Raw genomic sequence first — 22,104 nt, forward strand, 5'->3', positions numbered from 1 at the left:
TAAATTGATGAAAATTACCTTCTTCTCTCATCAATCTTCTTTCTTCCTAAAAAAAAGTAATACGTTTCATTTTCTTTCAATATCTTTTCTTACGTAATATGTAGATCTTAATCGAGAGGTTGATCGACGCCAGTTTGCACGTTGTCTGTAATCATATATATGTATATATGATAAAAACAGACATCAATTTCACAATTGTAAGTTCTCAGTCAAGAATTTAAAAATTCTACGAAGCAAGAATCCATAGACAGAAATTAAAATTAAAATTTGCGATTTAACTTTAAATCTCAAAAATTTTTCAAACTAAATTTTCCTACGCTATTACAACTTATATTTAAAAATGTAGAAAAATGAGTAAAAATAGAGTGATCATATATTAATCTGTTATCATCGAGATTCAGCAAACGGCAGCAGCTTCTTTGGACATTTAGACGAGAAAATATTTCATCTGCATAGATTATCTCTCTCTCTCTCTCTCTCTCTCTCTCTCTCTCTCTCTCTCTCTCTCTCTCTCTCTCTCTCTCTCTCTCTCTCTCTCTCTCTCTCTCTCTCTCTCTCCTCTCTCTCCTCTCTCTCTCTCTCTCTCTCTCGTATCTCTCTCTCTCTATTCTCTCTCTCTCGCTCTCTCTCTCCTCTCTCTCTCTCGAAGGGCTGGCCAGATTGTCCTCTCTCTCTCTCTCTCTCTCTCTATCTCTTCTCATTCCTCTCTCGCTCTGTCTCTCTCGGATCTCTCTCTCTCTCTAGCTCCTACTCATATTTTTCTTACGTATATATGAATTATCAACACACAAGTTTCCAAGTCAATAATTTCTATTTTTCTGAATTCTTACTTCGTTTTTAAATTCTTGGTCTTTTTAAGTGTTTGGATATTTCGAATTTTTAATTCAATAAATTTTTAAATCCTTGAATTCTCAAGTTCATATATACGAACTGAAGAATATCAATGTTAAAATTTAAAAATATAACGGCTAAGTAAAATATAATTTAAAAATAGGATATTCAAAAATTTTAATTTGAGAATTTCCACGTATACACACACGCGCGCGCGCGCGCGCAAACATACATGCACACACCTTAGAACTTTCAATTTTTCAGAGTATCGCTTTAAATTCTTCAACAGCCCAAGTCCTTAAATTATATTCTATTTAACCATTGTTCGTTTTACACGCACTGCATATTTCGATTCCTAGAATTTCCAAGTCCTATCATTCAATATTCCATTACAATATCTAAGTGTATTTACAATACGTCTTACCCTTTAAGTTGTATCTAGATTTTTGAATTTGCAAATCCATAAATTTTTAGTTAAGCTTACATCCATAGATCGCTAGCCTTCTAAATCCTTTAATTTTTGAGCCTTTGAATCACGTAAAATCTCCATTCTTAAATTTTTAAAAATGTTGACCTCTTTAATATGTTCTACGTGTTCTATAAATATCCTGAATATTAAAAGGAATCTATAAAAAAAAAAAAATAAAATATTGACAATTCAAGGATCCAAGTTCACAAAGTTCCAATCTGTTTCTCCTGTATATTCGTATCTCTTGTAAAGATTAATTTTTAAATAATATTATTTACAATATATATCCATGTTTTAAACTATGATTGTTGGAGTCTTTTATTCTTAAAAAACAAAGTTTTTAGATCCTTGAATTCTCAGATTATTGGATTTGCGCGTGTCGGCCCTTTTAATCATTTAGTGTTGGCATTTCTCTCTTGACTTTTCGGATCCGATAATCTTATCTTTACAAGTACTCTTTTATGAAATTGAACGTACGCCTCTTAAAAGTCAAGGATTTGGATAGAGAAAACTTAAAACCTACGGGCTGGATGGATCTCTTACAAGGATTTAAAAATACAAAAATCTAAAAATTCGAGAATGTAGATCTCCAGAATATTTTTCTTCCTCATGCGCGTTTCACATCCAGACAATGGTATTTGTACGTAATATTATTTACAGTTTGTCTATTTTGCAGATGGCTAAATTCTTGGATTCTTAAATCCTTGGATTTTTAGATCAGCTGAATCTTTGAACTTACAGAACTGTGGACTTTTGCATTCCTGGAAAAGCCGAAACCCATAGTTCTTTCGTGATACGAAACGCCGTTTTGAAAAAAATTTCAATATACGCATCCAAGGACCTAAGACGCTCTAGACGCACAAGACTGCGCCTTCCTTTTTGCAGCTTCATGACTGTTTCTAAAGGGGATGGACATTATTTACACAGCATACACATTCACGCGATATGTTACAATCTCTTCTTCGGTAGCGAGCCGAAGGCCGATAAAACGGTGGGTTTGGCGCTAGTACCGGACGACGTGAGAGTTGTCAGGGTAGGTTGTGTGAGAAGTACCGTGGGTTTGGCGGTCACAGCAGCGGCAGCGGCAGCCGCGACAGCAGCGGCGGCAGCGGCACCGCTGGTCGCCACTTGGTCCCACTTACTTTTCCGTTTTTTGGCATTGTCGGTGCTGCTGGAGGAGCTGTTGGGTCGCTTCGCGGTGCCGGATACAATCTCGATCTCGATCTTCTTCTCTTTCCGCGCCTTCTCCAGCTTGTCCATCTCCGTCTTCTGTACTACGGCAAGTTCCTCGTAATACGAGTCCTTGCTCCACTTGAACGGGTCGAACCTGTCCGGCGGGTAGTTGGTGCCCAGCTCGTTAATGCTACAAAACTGAATGAGTTTTTCGTAAATGGAGGGATTCCGGAACTCCTTGCGTTGCTGAATCATCATGTTCATGTCCAGCCCACCGCTCTCCATTTTCCTATAGAGCCTCGCGATCTTGTCCTGCAGCTCGGCGGGACATTGGCCGGGCGGCTCCGGTGGTATCGTCACCCCGTAAGGGTCCCCCGCCTCACCGCCATTATCTGAAAGCACGTCTCCGGAACGCGAGGAGGGCGACCGACGCTCAGCGCCACCGCCGACGGCGACGGCGACGGCGGCGGCAGCGGCAGCGGCAGCGGCAGCGGCGGCGACGGTGGTGGCAACGACCGTGCCAGTAGCGACCGCGACCGGGAGACCGTTCTCCTCGGGGCGTTCCGCGACCGTCGCGACGCGTGCCGCGCCCGTCGTCATCAACGATGACGACAACGACGACGACGACACCGGCGGCAACGACGACGGCGGCGGCGGCGGCGGCGGCGGCGCAGTTACGGCCGCCCCCTCATCGTCGGAGACTACCGCATCGTCAAAGTAAGAGACCAATCGCTGCACCTTTGTAGCCGCTTCCGGCAAGTCCCTACTACCGGAGGACTTGCCGTCAACGGGACTATGCGAGGCTGAACGGCCTCCAGATATGGGACTGGTGCCAGATCGGGCCTGGGGCTGACGACCGACTTGGGCATTATGCGGGGCGGCCCTCTGGGGAGTGTTCGAATTCTCCTCCTGTAGGCGCTCGTCTTCCACCCCGTCCTCGCCCTCCGAGTCGGTATAGGTGGCCGTGAGAGATGCCAGAGCAACACTTTGTACAGACATGGTTAGTTGGCTTTGAGTGCCCGCCGTGCTACCAAGCGATATTTTGTGTGGGAACTCACCGGTCTGGCGCTGCGCGGCCTGGCCCAGCGCCCACAGCTCGTGAGCCACGCGAGGGCTTTAGGCGCGGGGACAGGGAGGCTTTAATCGGCCTGCGAGGCGCGTTGAGCTTTGGTCGCTTTTAGTACGAACCTGAAAGACAGAACAAGCTTAGTTTTCGTGAATAGATTTATCTACTCTCGTTACACCCGCACTTGTTGCATTACGTAAAAAATATACACCATCACGCTCTAAACGATATCTCATGCATTTTTATGAAAAACTTGTAATCTTAACTCGCGCGCTCGTGTTGATCGTTTTTAACGCACAAACTCTAAACCTTTGCCTTTTAAATTTCGCAATATTCGCGAACCGACGCCAAGTCAAACTTACGAAACGTATTCCAAAATTTTGTCACGCGCGATCGACGTTTATTCAAGTCAACGAGCGATCAACTGTCGACAACGTTAACAGAGAAGTAAGAGCGGCGTTTAAAGCGCACGCGAACACGTCAGGATCATGTGTTCTTATCGTTCTTATCCGTTCATTTGAGGTCAAGCTAACGCGAGCGAGATGCAGGTTAGGATTCAACCGAGTAACGATACGTCGGCTGTCGGCGACGGGGAAGCTTCACTAACCTCAAACTTTCAACGTCCACGGTCACCCGGTTCAGCCTGAACCCGCTCGTCCGCACATTGCGATCACGTCTTAACACGGTCGTACAGATAAATATTCGACAGAGCGAGCGTATTCCGCCATCGGTGTGCGTTCCTTCCCGATGTACCTCTTACGATCGTCGTCAGTCGTCGTGTCGTCTCGGCAATGTTCGGCCGGCATCGGGCGCAGTCGGGCGCGCTCGGCGAAACACGCCGATATCCGATAATCCGATACGTCCACGAGCGTAGCGACATTCGGCCAATCCGCGCGCGAAGGAGTCGTCGCTCTCTCGGCTCTTTTCCAGGGTCTTGATTGGCCAGAATTTGGACTATTTGGAGTTGTGTTTTCAAGTAAAAACTTGGACACACCGTCCGCGTCCGCCATTTTCGGGCCACTATGAAACGAACATATCACCCCACGTGCTCTACGTGGCGGTCTTTAAAATGTAGTCTCTACACAGCTAATTATTAACCCTTTGGAAACAGCTTTTTTAAAATAGGACTTGTATATTTCCAGTTTATCCTTTATCCAGAACGTGGAAGGATTCCGTTTCGTTTGGTGGGTTCCGCATAGGATTTTTGGTCAAGGAGCTTGCGACGAGCCATCTCGGTGCTCGTTATTCCTGATGTTGATCTCTCACACTTTTTTTAATATTATTGAATATTATGCAGCATCGATCCTCGCCAGGACTCGGTATACGTGATATCTCGTGCGAGAGACGCGTCTAAAGTACACGATTGATCCTCAAGGTTCCCCAGCCTTTCCTTCCTCCAGCCTCCAGCTCCAGCCTCCAGTTAGTCCAGTTGGAGCGATCAACCGGATCAACACGCAAGCAAGCAGGCAGGCAGGCAGGCAGGCGGCAGGTCTAGTTACATAATGCAGGCATCATGAACGTGTTGATACCGACGTGTTCAAAGATGGTCGGGATAATGCCGTACGCCTGTAGAAACGGGCTACGTCAAGTGAGTGCTGCGTCGAGGATATCAGGACACATGCTGATCTCTTACCGTGACTTTGTAATCGTTTTTTTTTTTGCCTGGTGCACGGCGAACTGTCACCAGCTCTGGAACAAGCACATCTTCAAAGTGTCTTACTTGACGTATCTTGCTTTTTTTTTTTTTTTCCCAACTTTTAGCTTTGTGTTTAAGATGGAATGGAACATAAAAGTGTCAAGTTCTTTGCATCAATAATTAAGTTTGACACGTAAAAATTATATTTTAACAAGATTGCTATTAAAATGCCTTGTCCATTATATCCCTAGACAGCCAAGTCTGTCAAAAACAGAGATTCTGCAAAGTTCTTGTTACGAATTTTATCTGGTGGAGTGCCAGCAGAAATAGTATAAAATTTGTTAGAGTATGATGGACTGTGCTGGATACAAAACTATATAGAATCTCGTCCGTTCGTAATCATGTAATTGGAATATATTACGTCAGTCGCAATATCTTGCTTAAATCTGCTGGCAAACCGCTAGTGTACTCTATTAACGTTTTGCTTACTGAATAGCCTTTAGCTTGAGGTTTTAACGTTCATAGGTCAGAGCTTTGCACACAGCAGCGGTTCAAAATGCTGAGGCCAAGCTTAAGACCTTCTCGATTTACCGTTGGAATCCAGACAAACCTGATGAGAAACCATATATGCAGAAATATAAAGTTGATCTGAATAGGTAGGTTTTATTTCATTGATTGTGTATTAAATATTTTCGTGAACGTCTCTCTACGTTCGTTTCTAGCATTTGACATATCTTTTCCAGTTGCGGCCCAATGGTACTGGATGCGCTAATTAAGATTAAGAACGAGATTGATCCAACATTGACATTCCGCCGTTCTTGTCGGGAAGGTATTTGCGGATCTTGCGCTATGAATATCGGAGGAACAAACACCCTGGCGTGTATCAGGTATCGCGCGTGTCACAGCCACTGTATATATTATTACTGCTTGATACCTTGAGGATATTTTATAATCTGATTGACTTTTACATCTCAAGTCATGCATGGAAACTCATATCCAAGATCAAGATTATCATAAATTTAAACTTTGCTAGTGAAAATGAACAAGATGTCACGTACTAAAAGTAGAATACGTGTGTTTTAGCAAAATTGATAACAGCACAAGCACGACATGCGAGGTTTACCCTTTGCCCCATATGTATATCGTCAAAGACTTGGTCCCAGATTTAAATAATTTCTACGAGCAGTATCGCAATATACAACCTTGGCTGCAGCGCAAGGACAAGAAGGAAACTGGAAACCAGCAGTTTTTGCAGAGCGTAGAAGACCGTAAAAAGTTGGTGAGTGCGAGAGATTATTATTATATTTATTTGATTTTCTATTTTAATTACAGTTACACACCTCTTTAATCTAAAACTAAATGTACAATCCACGTTTGATTGACACAGGATGGTCTCTACGAATGTATTCTCTGTGCTTGCTGCAGCACTTCTTGCCCATCCTATTGGTGGAACGGTGACAAGTATTTAGGCCCTGCGGTACTTATGCAAGTAAGCGCGTCTTAATATTACGCTGTTTTTTAAATGAGATACGTAACGGAATAATCACGTATTGACAAGCGATTTTGGGGAAAAATGACAAGTGAAAAATTCTTTAAGAATGACGTGAGCACATAAAAAACGTAGTCAACACACATCTGTAAAAGAAAACACTTGTACATGTGAGAGATAAATGAAATTGGAATATATGTAACATATTGATGTGCTCTGATATGCTCGGTTCAATCTCGTGGAATTTTTCATCATTTATATCATTTTCTTCTTGGATTTTTCAACCATCATTATTTTCATCAGGCTTATAGGTGGATTATTGATTCGCGTGATACTCAAGCAAAGGAGCGTCTAGAGAAATTAAAGGATCCATTTTCAGTTTACCGTTGTCATACGATCATGAATTGCACGCGTACTTGTCCAAAGGTGAGTTTACGTCACATTAGGATTTGTGTGTTTTTTTTTATGCTTTGCTCTTCGTGTTACTCTGGACAAATGTTTCAGTACTTTTTATTGCTATACATTCAAGAAACGTTAGCTACGTGCCTATAAATATTCAAAATACATTGCAGACTGTTTGTAATGACGTCTCACAACGAATAAATTTTAAATTATTGATATAATACTGATCACTAGTAGCAGATTATTAATAATTTCGTCTGCTTACTCAAATCTCGATTATTGTTAGACCTTGATTTTCTAGTCACTCGATGCATCAAACTCTCTCGTTTTTATAAAATGTTCCTTAATGTTTATAATATTTGATAAACGTGTGAATTTAAGCTGCACAAATATTAAGGGAGAAATTATAAAAATAATCAGTTGATTGGAATCTGCGGACAATTAAACACAAGTTGGAGAACAAATAGTAATGTACAATATAATTGTTGAGAAACTAATGAAACACGTGCAAAATAAAGGCAAATTTATATAATACGTGAATTTTACTCAAAGCTCGTTACTTGAAAGATTAAACACATATTAAATCAAAGCGCGCAAATATTTTGTGCAGGGTCTGAATCCCGGAAAGGCGATAGCGGAAATAAAGAAACTGTTGGCTAATGTTAGCCAGAAGCCACAACCGGATCTCGCCGCGTCGGGATCTTCATAGTAAAAGGACGACCAGGTAGACGTATCAAGTTGTATACATTTGTCTTATGTATTATGCACTACGTGCAGCCAACATGTAATTAGCGGAATATTTCATACAACCGGAAATATGCAGATCTACGAAAAAGCAGTTGAAATGTCCTAGAAATCGAAAGATTAGTCAAGCACTACTTGTAAATAAAACAAGCTTTCCACATGGAATTATATTATATGCAGTACGTATTAATATAGTAGCAACCCTTGGAACGAAAATTATTTGGATTATGCTTTATCAGTTTAATATTTTCACGGTTCGGCGGCCATCCGAATCCTTGCGGTCTCACGCGATCGATTGTGTACCTCAGCGGTGCGTAATGTTATACCGAATATGTCTTCGTGGTAACGATTTTCATCCTGAAAAAATCCATACGGTGCAGAAAAACGATAAAAGTGCACAACAGTATTTTATGCTGTTGTGTTGCTGCTTTAAGAAAAGAATAATAATATACGAAAGATGTACCCTCAGTGATAACATATATGCCTCGACTTCTTTGTCCGTCATTCGGCTATGCGTTTGTATGATCTGTTTTAAGGTCTGATAAACGTCTTCCGCCATCGTGCAGTCACCGCAAACGTAGAAATGGCCGCGCTCATATACCACCATTGTGTAAATTTGAGGCGCTTCCGCTTGGATCAAATCTTGCACATAGGTCTAACATTTGTAAAAGATGCAAACTTGAGTTTATATATTTTACATATATGTATACATACACACATACGTATGTACGTATGTATGTATAATCTTACGGGTAATATTCGACATTCTTTTTCCGTGACCTTACATCTATAAAATAATTTACATATTTATGTACCTTCTTAATACCAGGCTCTCGGGACAATGCTAAAAACACTTTATCCAAAACACCGGCCTCCAACATTTCTTTCTTCTCTTGTCTGTATAGATCCAACGTTCTCTGACGACAACCAAAGAAGAGCCAAATCTTGCCGAATTTTTGATCTATAAAAATATCGTACGTTTACATAGTGTTTACGTGCTGTCTAAAGAGATGCGTGATGATAAAATTTTAAAGTGCAGAAAATTAAGAGACATGTATGAGAAAAGCACTCGTACTCTGCTCAAGTTTCATCTGAGCAAATCGATGATGCCAGAAACCTCGGAAAGGGGCAATTCCAGTGCCTGGTCCCACTAATATCATTGGTGCTTCAGTTTCCGTCGGCATGTAAAAGTTTGGTGCGCTTAAATATTACGTAATGATTATATTCAACGTAAGATCTTTGCAAGTTTGCACGTTTAAACAACACAAAAAATCAGTCATTCTTTACCTTCGCACAAACACATACAGCAACTCTCCCTCAGATATTTCCCGCAGATAATTGGAGCAAACGCCGAAATGTACTGGCCCAGAGCCGTCTAAAATTAATTTATTAAATATAGTGGAAAAGATGTAACAATATCAGTTTCGTATTAAATTAAATGTGCATAGCGTATGGATAAACGTCTTCGAAATGAGAAAGAAAACGAAACCAAGAAAACCAAAAGGCTTATAAATACTTTGCGCTTGATATTGCACCACTGCGACTGTCAGGTGTATTTGTCCCTGGTGTACATGTGGAGCTGATGAAATGCTGTAGAATCTCGGTTGTAAGGGGGTTAGATGAAGCAGAAGCAATGGAGCAAATGGAGTCACAGATGGAAATTCATCCAAAACTTCGGCCAAATTAGGATACTTCCAATGTCTCCAATCCTCGTAAGCCGCTGGATCCTATTACAAGAAGAGACGTTTTCGTTAAATTTTCCAAGTTTCGCTGTATTTTTTTTGCAACGTATCATGTTTAATGTTGCTGTATATGTTTAATAACGTGCGTTAAGAAATCTTTGTAAAAATTCTTAAAAATTTTTAGCTCTTTCACGCTCTAGCCATTTTAAATTGGAATTAATAATCATGTTATATAGTTGACAACGTTAAATCAGGACGTAATATGAAGAATAATATTCGATGAATAATATTCGAAATATATACTTTTTTCTTTCATGTTTTACATATTTCTCTAGCTTAAAACCTCAACTTTTTATCGCCGTAACCCTTCTCAACGTCTACATTTCGAAAAAAACAGCTACATTTATACATTTTACATATTTACAGAGGCCAGAAGATCAAGCTGCGTCCGTTCTTTTGCGTTTGTAGCTATCGAGGCAAAGTATCTCAACAGATTCGGCGTAGGCGGCGTCGTGATATCCAGAAATCGAGTCAACAACATCCTGAAGGAATTCGGTAAATATCTGTCGTGAGGTATCCACGTTTTTACAATTCCTAGAAAAAGCAGGTATCAGGTTATTTGTATATAAAAAGAGAAGGGAAAAATGAAGAGAAACGTGATATCCGCACCATTAGGAGTATGTGCTTGTTTCTGCATTTGCAGTTCGATGGAGGTATCAGGATCGAAAGTAGACTGCACACGGTGCAAGATTTTCTCCACGAGATTCGCACGATTGCACGCAAACACACCCAAGTGATCTCCGGGTTTATAAGAAATATCCATGCCCACTATGTCGTCCAGTTCCAGAAGCAATGTCGTACCGCTGGACTCATCGCGGCTCAAGTTGGTCCTTCGAAGCATCGTGCACATTGTCACGTTTCTGTTATGGCATTTGTTTAATGCTTTGGCGATCGGTTGAGGCGCCGCTTCTACAAAACGGACTGTGGCCGCGGACAATGCTTCGGAACCCAGAGACAAGGCTACTTCCAATAACGTATCGTCGTCGTCCAAGCAAAAGGTTTCGCACGCGATCGCAAAGATATCACCCGCCCATTTCCGAAAGGTCTGCTCCTGACCACACATCTCGTCACCCTGGGCCAAACGCGCCAATCGCTCTCCCCCCAATTCGCCCAACAAGTTGTCGACGTAGCGACCGAACGCACAAAAGTTCGGATACGCGGATGATCCCAATGCAAACACAGCGAATCGGACATTGCTGAGTGGTCCAAAGGTATCCTCGGTTTGCGAGTCCGTCGTAGAACCACGCAAGGAATCAAGTCGATCCAATTTCTTCGACCCGCTCACTTCCGTTTGGCTATTGGCTTTGATAAATGACTTGGAGGTCGCCAAGCTGAACTTATTCTCGCTGTTTTTTAGAGAAGCGTCGTTCATTATCATCGCGTACAAATTTTGCGCAAAGACCTCTCCATTTTCCGGCGGGTCGCCGTTTCCAAAAGTAGACGTTATCACCAGCAATAGGGCCTCGTGTTCTATGTTACTGATGTCATATTCTTCCATCGAAAGTACCTGGGAATGAAAAGCGTGGCCCAGTAATTCTCCCAACTTTTCCGCATACATTTGGGACGTGCCGGTTTCCGTGGCAAACAGAACGGTCGCTTTTATTCGACGCGATAATGCCCGTCCGAACAGCTTGGACGTAAATTTCACGGCTCTCGCAATCTGCTTGAAGTGAAACTTCCGTCTTGGTTTTTTCGACGTTGCCTTCTTGTCGCGTCCTTTCTTCCATATGTGAGTTTTCCAAGCTGGGTCCTGGGCATCGTAAGAGGGCTTCAAATGATAAAGCGCCATTTCCTGATGAAATACCGGCGTAGCGGATCCAGATATCGGCGGCACGATCCACAACCAGTCGGCGGGACAACCGTTTCGGAGACGCATCTCGTTTTCGTAATGTTTCATGAAAGATTCCGAAGCGGTATGGTGATCCACGATCGTCACGTTCTTCATTTGAAAGCTGTGCAGTACCGCGACGTTAGCTTCTATCATCGCTTTATCCTTCCACAATGATGTGGATGTCCTTGTGTCTAGACCCATGTTCGTCGCTATTGTCTCGAGCATATTATATCTTTGAGCATCGCATAAATCTCTAGAGCCAATCTCGGTGCTCATGTACCAGCCGTTGAAAGGTGCCGCGGTAAACACTAAACCTCCGCAATCGAAAACCATTCCAGACACGGCTGGCACGGCGAACCACTTGAGACCCAATTCCTCAAACCAATCGTATCTATTGTCCAAGTACATATTATATTTATATATATATATATATACTTATTATATAAGAAATTCATCATCTTCTTCGACAAATATTACACGTAACACTGTATAATTTTTTAATCAACAAATCTGAATATCTAAAGCATTAGCTACAGAACAAAAAATTATCTATATTATCTGTTCGGTTTACCCATGCACGTTCAAATTTTGTCAAATTTACTTTCTCATTCAACGTCGTTCACACAAAAGTCTTTTATTTCCTTCCAAACGTAAAATTAAAAAAAGTGCAGTTAAGACAAATAAACTAGTAGGTAAGGTTTTCATATTGTTCGGGCAATAATTAAATAGTTTTATCAAATAAATAAAAAATATAAAAAAGACTTTTTTGGAAACATTACATTATTTAATAAAAGCTTACGTGGGATGACTAAGAGGTACCTCGAATACCAAGTCGTTAGGAATGTCAAAATAATCTGGATCGTGCCCATTGGCAGATAAAACCAATGGCAGTATGTCAAATCTGGTTCGTGCCCCTTTCCATCCTAATTTCATGCAAACCTATCGAAAGAAAACGAGTGCCTACGTTAAATTATTTTCGAAACACGTGCGCTCCTCCTTTATAGAGAATTTTTTCATCAAGTTGGACATTTTTTCGGTTTAATAAATAATTAAAAAAGAATTTAAATCTCATGAATATATATGTATATTCTGACCTCTGTGAATTCTACGTTTGCAGGATCACCGTGAATGGTACCATCTGGATTTTTGTATCCCGCATAATTGATCAATTGCGTGTTCCATACTCTGTAATCATGTTTGCCATCGGTGCGCTGCGGAAATATTGTTATTGCGGATCTGAAAACGTGTGCATATAAATATAATTAGGTATATATATCCTGCACAGAAGTACACCTGGCAGTATTTAAAATGTTTCGAGTTCTTTATATCTTTGGATTTCTACATCTTATTATAGCTTTACCCGCATGATATAAATGGAGAAGGATACGTCGCTGTTTTGATTTAATATCTCTGGTACATCTCTATATGGCAAAATTTAGAAAAACGTACGCTATAAAACTCGAATAAAAACTATCTGTATTATAATTACACTCTACCTGATGTTTCCTTTATTTGTACTGTACTTGATATGATTGCACAAAGCCTCGAACATGCCGCTTGTGGTTGTAACGTAACGGCAATCAAAAACCTGCAAGTGCATTTGTTTTATAAACAAATGTAACTTTTCGGTCATCTATGAACCGCCGTCGTGATAAATGTTGTGTTTTTTTTTCTACGATGGTATATGTATGAACAAGTTGAAATGTAAAATGAACCTGTAGCTTTGACCACTGTATGCGACCAATGCATCTTGCAGCATTCCGCCAAGCCAACTTTGCGCCAAAAACCAGTTCCGTTTCCGTCAACTGATACGTACCAGTGGAAATCACTTCTCTCTGCACACTCTCCAAACGTGCGCGATGAGCATCGCTATTTAATCTACGAGAGTCGTTCAAACATGAAGAAAAGCTCATGATTTACTGGAAGGAATCTTCAAGCAATATTCACATCTATGAATACTCTGACAGCTTTAATACCTTCTGATGGAAGTGAAATATTGCTCCAAAAAATCAGTTGCGTGAAGCAAGATTTCTTCTTTCGTGCGTGGATCTGTTCCATGAGTTGGCAGCTGCATCACGCTACCAAGACAGACTTGGCCCGTGCAAAGGATTTTCTGGGAACGTTGTAAAATATTTTATTTTTATCGTTTTTACTATATATTCTTTATTTTCATGTCAACTATATATACCTACGTATCAAACGACGGATGAAAAGAGAACAAAACGTACAATGAAATATTCCAGCGTAATCTGTATAATAATACGTCTTGAAAAAAAAAAGAAAAATAATGCGTCTATATGAAGCAACGAATCACAGATATATAATTTTCTCGTGCAAAGCTTCGTCAAAAATTCGGTTTTGAAAATTGGATTAAAAATGTATATCTTCTCTGATGAAAAATATTATTTTTAAACTTGGACAATCTTTAATTATATTATGATACATATCATCCGATGCATTACAACAGCTATCAAAATACAAATAAAACGAACGCAGCAGCCCATTAAAAAATTAATAGAAAATAATAAAAGTTATGGAATGAACAAAGTATCAATATTATTACCATATCTTTAATAGAATGAATTGTTTTCTTTCATATTATATTCACACACACATTAGTATATTAATACGTTAAATAAATTTGCACACGCATGTCTGCATATAGGATACGTTGGGATACGTATACAAGATCAAAAAAGGCCGTACAAATTTTTCAGCTTTTAAAAGAGAAACAATTTTTTTTTTAAACAGCTTCGTAAAAATATTTTCTTGCTTTCAATTTTTAATTTGTTTTTTTTTTCACATTACGTCCTAGTCAGTTGCTAAAAAATTTCACGATTGGTTTTCCAAATAACGCACGACTCTACGTCTCAACATCCCTATAATCATATGCTGTCGATTTTCAATATTTCAAGGTTTTTATCTCCAAAATACCTCGGCATTTCTCACGTGCAAGGAATCAAACGCCTCCGTCTTGTCCGCGAGATTCCTGAGTTTCGTTGGCTTTCTTTGATGAGGTGTTCCGTCGTGGTCTTTCATTTTTGCGTTTTAGCGTTTAACTGATTCTGCCCAACACACTGGCAACAAGCGCGACGATAAGGAGGAAAGGACGAGAGGACAGAGCGCAGAGATGACACAACGCAGCATCTCACGTGCCGTCATCTCACATGCGCCAGCATGCGCAACATTGATCCATTCCGCTTGTCCTCGGGACGTTTGCGAGATCAATCAACGGACAGGACTTGTCGCGTTGAAATGAAACGTTGTGATAAATTTACGGCCTGCACGCCGTTAACGTTTCATATATTAATGCCATTATTTTTATGTTATTTCCAAGATTTTAATAATAATGATAATGATGAAATACGTGATAAAATAATAATATAATAGCACGAAGAATAATTAAAATATGATGATATTATACGAATAGGACATTACATGTAATACAAAATTTATTATTCGTGCTATTATATAAAATATTATTAAATAATAAAATTTATTATTATTATATTAAATTAAATGATTTTATCAAGAACCAAATATCTCTGAATGTACCTTTTCAAGAGCGTTACGGCGTGAATCTTTTTTTCTCAAGGTCATAATTTTCAGCTTGAAAGTAAATGTGATTTTTTAATAAATAAACATTTAAATAAATGTTTTATAGCTAGCACTTCATTACAAGTCATATTGTTTGATATAATCATTTAAGCTCGAACGTGTAGTACTAAATTTACGAGTTTCTTGCATCTGCTACTAGCAAGCTAAATTTAAAAAAATGCAATGGTCTATTTTAACAAATCAAAGGACATAACATTGGATTATATTGAAGACGAAAACTTTGTAAAACGTACTTTCAGCTATTCGACATGTCTCATTGAACAGAATCCAACTCCGTAGTACCAAAAGTGACAAAGTTACATATATTATACACATATATATGTTTATTTTATGACTCACCTAGTATTATGATGAATTTACAAGAAAGGGAAAAAGAGAAGATGGAAGATGTGGGAGAGATAAAGCGGAAAATCGAGGTACATTTGATTAAATGTTGCAAGACTTGAAAAATATATCACAGATGTTTACAACTTTTATATTGTCCCGTATTTTTTAAATATCCATTCCATATCCGGTACAAAAATATACGTGCGCATACGATTTTAATTATCTATCATAGTCGAGGAACAATCCCACTTCATAGATCTCTCAATAGCCATTTTCCACTTGGAATATCGAAGATCTCTCTCTAAAATGAAAACGAAAAGTTTGTATGTTATCATCAAGTATTTTTTATTTTATATATATAGGATAAATATATAGGACACATATTTACCATCTTCACCAATCTCGGGTGAAAATTTCGTTACTTGAGATGCATCCACTTCGTTTATATCAATTAAACCTACACCACGGCCAGCTAGAATGGCAGCACCTAATGCTGTCGTTTCAACCATGTTTGGTCTCACTGTGTTTGCAACGTAATATAAATTAAATAATAATATAAAAAATTATTTGATGGATTTAAAAGAATATATCGTTTGCTCACCAACAGTAATTCCGGTTAAATCCGCCTGCAATTGCATTAACAAATCGTTCACAGTCATGCCGCCATCAACCTGCAGAGTCGTCAGTTTCGTTCCTGAATCTTTTACCATTGCTTCCAATATGTCTCTCGTTTGGAAGCAAACTGCTTCTAATGCAGCTCGTATGATGTGATATTGCTGCGTATCCTCGGTAATACCACAGATTACTCTGTTAACGTGCGCAGATAATATGAAAATGATCGATTATACACACAGAGGACGCTTGACAATCTTACACAACGGTAGAAGAAAAGAAAAATGGTCAAGTGCAATACCCGCGCGCATCCTGTTGCCAATAAGGCGCGTACAGCCCCGAAAAGGCCGGTACGAAATACACGTCGCCAGAGCATCTTACACGCTCTGCCAAATCCTGCGTTTGCGTGATATTACTGAGCATTTGCATGTTGTCTCGCAGCCAGGATAAAGCAGCTCCAGCAACAGCGACAGATCCCTCTAATGCGTAAACAGGTGGAGCGTGTGCGATTTTGTAAGCGACCGTAGTTATCAAGCCTTGCGTCGAATCGACTTTCTGCAAAACATTTTTATACCTTTAATTAATTTTGATATAAGAACGTACATCTCATGGAATTATTTTATATTTCAAGGAAATACTTTTTACATGTATCACACGTATGACGTGTTCTGTCATACATACTGTATTTCCTGTGTTGTAAAGCAAAAAACATCCTGTGCCATATGTAGCTTTTGCTTGACCAGGTTTCAAGCATAACTGGCCAAGGAGAGCGCCTTGCTGATCACCCACACACTGCAGAGAATAAAAAAAAATTTCATATACATGAGCACACGTTGCTTCTTTTACTTTCAAAGGCATTATAAAAATAGAACAAGATTTTTTCAACTTGATAAGAATAAAAACCGCCGTCTTGTCAAATTTTTTTCGTTTTACGATACTCGAAAACATACGTCCATTTAAAAATGATTGCTCTTAAAATGCTGAAAAAGAATCACGTGCAACTATATATGCACGTAATGTACTACGTTTTGCTACCTTTTAAATAAAATAATTTTTCTGCAAGTTTCCAATATCACTACTGGCTCTCAATAAGAGATTACTTAAATAGTCTGTAAATAAAAAAATGCACAGGTACGTGTCTTAGATGCATACTCACACCTGCTATAGGTATGCCCGTGAGAACTTGAGGATTTGAGACAGAGCCGTAAATCTCTGCGCTGGATCGTATCTCGGGAAGGATGTGCTGCGGAATGCTGAAGAAGCGGCATAATACAGGATCCCACTTCAGTGTATCGATATTCATCAGCATCGTGCGTGACGCATTCGACACATCCGTAACGTGCAACTGGCCCTTTGTGAGATTCTGAACGCAAGAAACATTCAGCAATGAGATAGCAACTGACGTTGTTTTTGTTTGCTTGGTTGCTTCTTGAACTTAATGCTGCACATTTACCCAAATGAGCCACGTATCAATCGTTCCGAAAGCACACTTCTGCGCATCTATCGCTTGCTTCACGCGTGGAATGTTATCTATCAACCAGCGTATCTTGAGAGCGCTGAAATAGGGAGACATCGGTAAGCCGCATAGAGGTTTCAAGTAATTCTTATTTCTCGTTTTGTTGGGAATTTTATCAAGTACATCTTCTAGAGTGGTAGTTGTCCTCATATCGTGCCATACTGCCAAAATAGTAAACTTTATTTAATATTATTTAATTCCTTGGGTAGGACAGAAGATCACGTTCTCCAATCTATAGTCAATCTGTATTAAACTCTATTACATGACGTAGGGAATAAAATCTGTCGTTAAAGCTCAAGAAACAAATTTGCTCCCTATATTCATTTTTATACCAATTGCATTATGCAAAGGCTCGCCGGTCTCCTTATCCCACACCAGTGTTGTTTCCCTTTGATTAGTAATCCCAATAGCTTTGATATCCGAGACTGGCATGCCAAGATTCTTCATCTTTTTCACCGTCTCTTCTATACATGTTATGACAGCTTGTAATATTTCCTTCGGATCTTGCTCCACCCATCCCTCTTGAGGACATTTCTGCTTGATTTCGATCTGATGCAAAGCAACCACCTTCCTGCGTAAAACGTCAAACACCTAGACGTAAAAGAGAATTTTTTTTATTTCAAATAAGCGAGGTCTGTTTACAGGTTTACACACTGCCAAGAATTGAATTAAGACTCGTCGAGTTTATCTTACCAAAAATCTGGCGCTACTCGTTCCCTCGTCGATAGCACCTATCAAAGGCCCGTTTTTTTTCACGTTCTCAGGCATATCGGCTTTTTACAACTTGGAAAGTCACGTTCTTAACGTTAATTTCCATAAGAGGTGGCATACGACAACAAACGCACTTAACCTTTGTCACATTCTATTGCGTAACATTGGATTTTAAGATACACGCGTTCAATGAACATCTACGTCAGTAACAGAATTGATTTTGGCATTGTATAATACATGCATGCATATACCTATATATATATATATATATATATATATATATATATATATATATATATATATATATTTGAACATGTGGCGTGATTAGACTTTTTCGTCGTCGTTTATCACCTAAACAAATTTAGCCCCCCCAAGTGGATTATTGATATATTTTTTTTTACCAATCGTTTGGTGGTTGATTGGTAGTATTTGGTACCGTATTCAAAACGTTCGGTAGTTTTTCGTTTTTCTAGGAAATCAAAAACAAATTTTTGATCTTCTTTTAGCCCCCCCACTTTGACTGTGGTAGTTTTTTTTTTTTTTTAATCGATTGGCGATTGATTGGCAATGTTTGGTACCGCATTAAAAACTTTTGGTGGTTGCGCGTTTCTTTAGAAAATCGAAAAAACAAATTTTTGATCTTCTCTTAGGGCCAATTTCACCAACCACAGTTAGCTTAACCGACGGTTAAAGTTAGCAGGATTGACCAATAGAAAGCAGGGTGGAATGGGTGGATTAATTTCTATTGGTCAATTCTGCTAACTTTAACCATCGGTTAAGCTAACTGTGGTTGGTGAAATTGGCCCTTAGGGCCAATTTCACCAACCACAGTTAGCTTAACCGACGGTTAAAGTTAACAGGATTGACCAATAGAAATGAATCCACCCTGCTTTCTATTGGTCAATCCTGCTAACTTTAACCGTCGGTTAAGCTAACTGTGGTTGGTGAAATTGGCCCTTAGCCCCCCCACTTTGACTGTGGTAGTTTTTTTTTTTTAATCGATTGGCGATTGATTGGCAATGTTTGGTACCGCATTGAAACCTTTTGGTAGTTTCGCGTTTTAAAAAGAAAGAATTAATTGTCAACAAATTTTTAACCTTCTTTAGCGCCTACACTTTGACTGTTGGGAATTTTAAATTCTTTTTTTACCAATCGTTTAGTGATTGATTGGTAATGTTAAGAGCTGTAAGTTACTGAAAATTTTATTTTAACATTCCAGTTATGTATAGTGACGATTGCACACATTGTGGGCATTCAAGAGCGCATACGTATGTACACGCACTATTCTGGGGTCACATGCGCATGCTCTAGGGCTTAAGCGGGACGCACACACTTCTGCACAACGCATAATGCGTAAGCATAAGAAAATTGATTGGTCTATTTCCTTATGTACATGTGTATAGACCAATCAATTTTCTTATGCTCACGCATTATGCGTTGTGCAGAAGTGTGTGTTCCCCGCTTTAAGGTCTATCCAGACAAACTTGCATAGGTGCATAAGGCTGAGTTTCCACTGAGCACGTCACGCGTCGCGTCGTCACAAGTTAACCAATCAAAACATCCCATTTTATTACATTCTTGTGACGGGATCGAAATGGGATGTTTTGATTGGTTCAACTCGGACGACGCGACGCGTGACGCGCTCAGTGGAAACTCAGCCTAACCATATGCATAAAGAAACGGATTGGTCTATTTTCTTATGCACATGCATATGGACCAATCAATTCTCTCATGCTTATGTTTATGCGCTATGCAAGTTTGTCTGGATTGACCTTAAGGGGATCCTATAGCGAAGGCCGAACTTCTTCGACGTCGGTAATGTCAACATTTCTAATCCTGTTTTCTATGTTATATATCTATGTCTGTCCTTGTCTAACCAGAGGCATCTGTCTTTGTTCGATTGCTGCGCCATCTCTCGCTACACGCAATACTGCTTATCCTGTCAACCTAAATGTGCTTTTGCTTAATAAAACTTTATTTTACGGAATCTTTTTTTCTAGACGTTGAATCTTAGTTTTATTTACACGATATTGTTCCTACATGTTGTCCCTACGTCGCCTTGGTGTCATTATATATATATAAACTGCAGTAATTTTGTTATTGTCGTCAGATGACAGTTGTATGTGCCCAAATTAGTAAAATTTTTAATTTTTTTTTGTTTCCGATATGAATTCGTACAACGCGATGTAGATTTTTGTGCGTACTTTAATTCTAGACCAAAAACTTGCAATTCTGTAAAGCCAATTCAAAAATTCCTTAAAATGAAAAAATGTCGGTAACTACCGCCACTATAGGATCTCCTTAAAGACCATCGCACACAAAATTGCATAAGCTGCATAAGCATAGCATAAGACCGCTGGAGCAATGAGCATCCAGCATAAAGTCGCCATATTGATTTACATAAGATGCTCATTGGTCCAGCGGTCTTAAGGTGGAAGCACATAAAATTGCAGGAGCCATGAGCACGAATGCAGAAGCCATATGCGCATGCGCTATGGTGTCTGCATACTGCCTATGGCTTCTGAATTTTCAATCTACATAAAAATACATAAGCATAGTGTATGTAGATTGAAAATTCAGAAGCCATAGGCAGTATGCAGACATTATAGCGCATGCGCATATGGCTTCTGCATTCGTGCTCATGGCTCCTGCAATTTTATGTGCTTCCACCTTTAAGGTCAATCCAGACAAACATGCATAGCGCATAAACATAAGCATAAGAGAATTGATTGGTGCATATGCATGTGCATAAGGAAATAGACCAATCAATTTTCTTATGCTTACGCATTATGCGTTGTGCAGAAGTGTGTGCGCCCCGCTTAAGCCCTAGAGCATGCGCATGTGACCCCAGAGCCTAGTGCGTGTACATACGTATGCGCTCCTGAATGCCCACAATAGGTGCGTTCGGGAAGACGCTATTATGCTGCGTTCCCACTACACGCGTCGCGCGTTGCGTCACGACGCCGCGTCATGAGTTATCCAATCAAAACGTTTCATTTTATGACGTCATTTCCGACAAGATCTTGCGTCCTTTTAAACTTTGACAATGTTAGTAAAACGGCAAGAACTTTGTGAGTGGCTAATGCAATTGCGTAAAATATAGGTAGATATTTCCTTGATTGTTTCTCGTGCGACATTCGTTCCTGTAACAACATGCTTGTAACGACTTCGTTTTGCATACTTTTAGAAATCTCTTGATAAGGACACAAAACCAGTGTCGAAACGTCGAGTTAACGTAAAAATAAATGTCAGTTTGGTCAATAATACAACCTGTGAAAAAACATTTTGTATAATAATTATTACTTGCAAGCTTACAAGTAAAAGGACCCCGGGCCCAGCCATAGGGAAAATGGATCCCGGTCAAATTGGTTGAAACTGCAGTATGTTGTACTTTATAATCTCCTGATCAAAAGTGTTAATGGGCACGAAGTCCGGAACCATCTACTTTTCGAGTTATCAGACGTTGAACATGGTAAAAATGAGGATATTGGGGATATTCTATTTTAGAGTATCCACGGCAATAATTCTTTAGGGTCGCATTTTTGTGCGTGCGTGCGTGTGTGTGTGTGTGTGTGTGTAAGTATGTCCGTATGAGCGTGTGCGTGTAAGTGCGTGTGTGTGTGTGTGTGTGTGTGTGTGTGTGTGTGTGTGTGTGTGTGTGTGTGGAAGTATGTCCGTATGAGCGTGTGCGTGTGTGTGTGTGTGTGTGTGTGTGTGTGTGTGTGTGTGCGCGCGCGCACGCGTGTGCGTGGGTATGTGTGTGTGAGTATATCTGTATGAGCGTGTGCGTGTGCGTGCGAGTGCGTGCGTGTGTGTGTGTGCGCGCGCGTGCATGTGCGTGGGTATGTGTGTGTAGGTATGTCTGTATGAGCGTGTGCGTGTGCGTGTGAGTGCGTGCGTGCGTGCGTGCGTGCGCGCGTGTACTTGGGTATGTGTG

The 22,104-nt window shown here is 39.9% G+C and overlaps 4 protein-coding genes across 9 annotated transcripts; 1 reads left to right on the forward strand and 3 right to left on the reverse strand.

The window, feature by feature from the left end:
• Nucleotides 1-991: 991 nt before the first annotated feature.
• Nucleotides 992-4,305, reverse strand: LOC139812520 (uncharacterized). 2 transcript variants are annotated; one of them, XR_011731882.1, is made up of 3 exons: nt 4,147-4,305; nt 3,532-3,661; nt 3,318-3,458 (listed from the first exon to the last, which is right to left on the reverse strand). XR_011731882.1 is itself a non-coding variant. In XM_071777364.1 (2 exons), the coding sequence occupies exon 2, from the start codon at nt 3,470-3,472 to the stop codon at nt 2,249-2,251; it is 1,224 nt and encodes a 407-aa protein (XP_071633465.1). In that variant the 5' UTR covers nt 3,473-3,661; nt 4,147-4,305; the 3' UTR covers nt 992-2,248. The 2 variants fall into 2 exon arrangements, 1 of the variants encoding a protein (XP_071633465.1); XM_071777364.1 differs by having other exon boundaries at nt 992-3,661.
• A 461-nt stretch (nt 4,306-4,766) lies between these two features.
• Nucleotides 4,767-7,985, forward strand: Sdhb (Succinate dehydrogenase, subunit B (iron-sulfur)). 3 transcript variants are annotated; one of them, XM_071777365.1, is made up of 7 exons: nt 4,767-5,250; nt 5,701-5,831; nt 5,919-6,062; nt 6,259-6,454; nt 6,563-6,664; nt 6,968-7,090; nt 7,677-7,985. In XM_071777365.1, the coding sequence occupies exons 1-7, from the start codon at nt 5,053-5,055 to the stop codon at nt 7,773-7,775; spliced, it is 993 nt and encodes a 330-aa protein (XP_071633466.1). In that variant the 5' UTR covers nt 4,767-5,052; the 3' UTR covers nt 7,776-7,985. The 3 variants fall into 3 exon arrangements, with proteins under 3 accessions (XP_071633466.1, XP_071633467.1, XP_071633468.1); XM_071777366.1 differs by having other exon boundaries at nt 4,779-5,181; XM_071777367.1 differs by having other exon boundaries at nt 4,806-5,127.
• Nucleotides 6,460-14,610, reverse strand: Nos (Nitric oxide synthase). 2 transcript variants are annotated; one of them, XM_071777360.1, is made up of 14 exons: nt 14,318-14,610; nt 13,360-13,496; nt 13,099-13,261; nt 12,880-12,971; nt 12,478-12,619; nt 12,183-12,322; nt 10,162-11,774; nt 9,917-10,086; nt 9,327-9,537; nt 9,098-9,185; nt 8,886-9,010; nt 8,626-8,771; nt 8,274-8,465; nt 6,460-8,167 (listed from the first exon to the last, which is right to left on the reverse strand). In XM_071777360.1, exons 1-14 carry the CDS (start codon nt 14,420-14,422, stop codon nt 8,060-8,062), a joined length of 3,432 nt encoding a protein of 1,143 aa, XP_071633461.1. In that variant the 5' UTR covers nt 14,423-14,610; the 3' UTR covers nt 6,460-8,059. The 2 variants fall into 2 exon arrangements, with proteins under 2 accessions (XP_071633461.1, XP_071633462.1); XM_071777361.1 differs by lacking the exons at nt 13,360-13,496; nt 14,318-14,610 and having other exon boundaries at nt 13,200-13,226.
• An 850-nt stretch (nt 14,611-15,460) lies between these two features.
• Nucleotides 15,461-18,384, reverse strand: Gk1 (Glycerol kinase 1). 2 transcript variants are annotated; one of them, XM_071777362.1, is made up of 9 exons: nt 18,150-18,384; nt 17,789-18,047; nt 17,394-17,617; nt 17,097-17,303; nt 16,586-16,732; nt 16,242-16,495; nt 15,930-16,135; nt 15,717-15,848; nt 15,461-15,629 (listed from the first exon to the last, which is right to left on the reverse strand). In XM_071777362.1, the coding sequence occupies exons 1-9, from the start codon at nt 18,222-18,224 to the stop codon at nt 15,544-15,546; spliced, it is 1,590 nt and encodes a 529-aa protein (XP_071633463.1). In that variant the 5' UTR covers nt 18,225-18,384; the 3' UTR covers nt 15,461-15,543. The 2 variants fall into 2 exon arrangements, with proteins under 2 accessions (XP_071633463.1, XP_071633464.1); XM_071777363.1 differs by having other exon boundaries at nt 16,622-16,732; nt 18,150-18,383.
• Between the last annotated feature and the right edge of the window lie 3,720 nt (nt 18,385-22,104).

The sequence above is a fragment of the Temnothorax longispinosus genome, chromosome 5 (genome assembly GCF_030848805.1).
Source record: "Temnothorax longispinosus isolate EJ_2023e chromosome 5, Tlon_JGU_v1, whole genome shotgun sequence".
Taxonomy (NCBI): domain Eukaryota; kingdom Metazoa; phylum Arthropoda; class Insecta; order Hymenoptera; family Formicidae; genus Temnothorax; species Temnothorax longispinosus.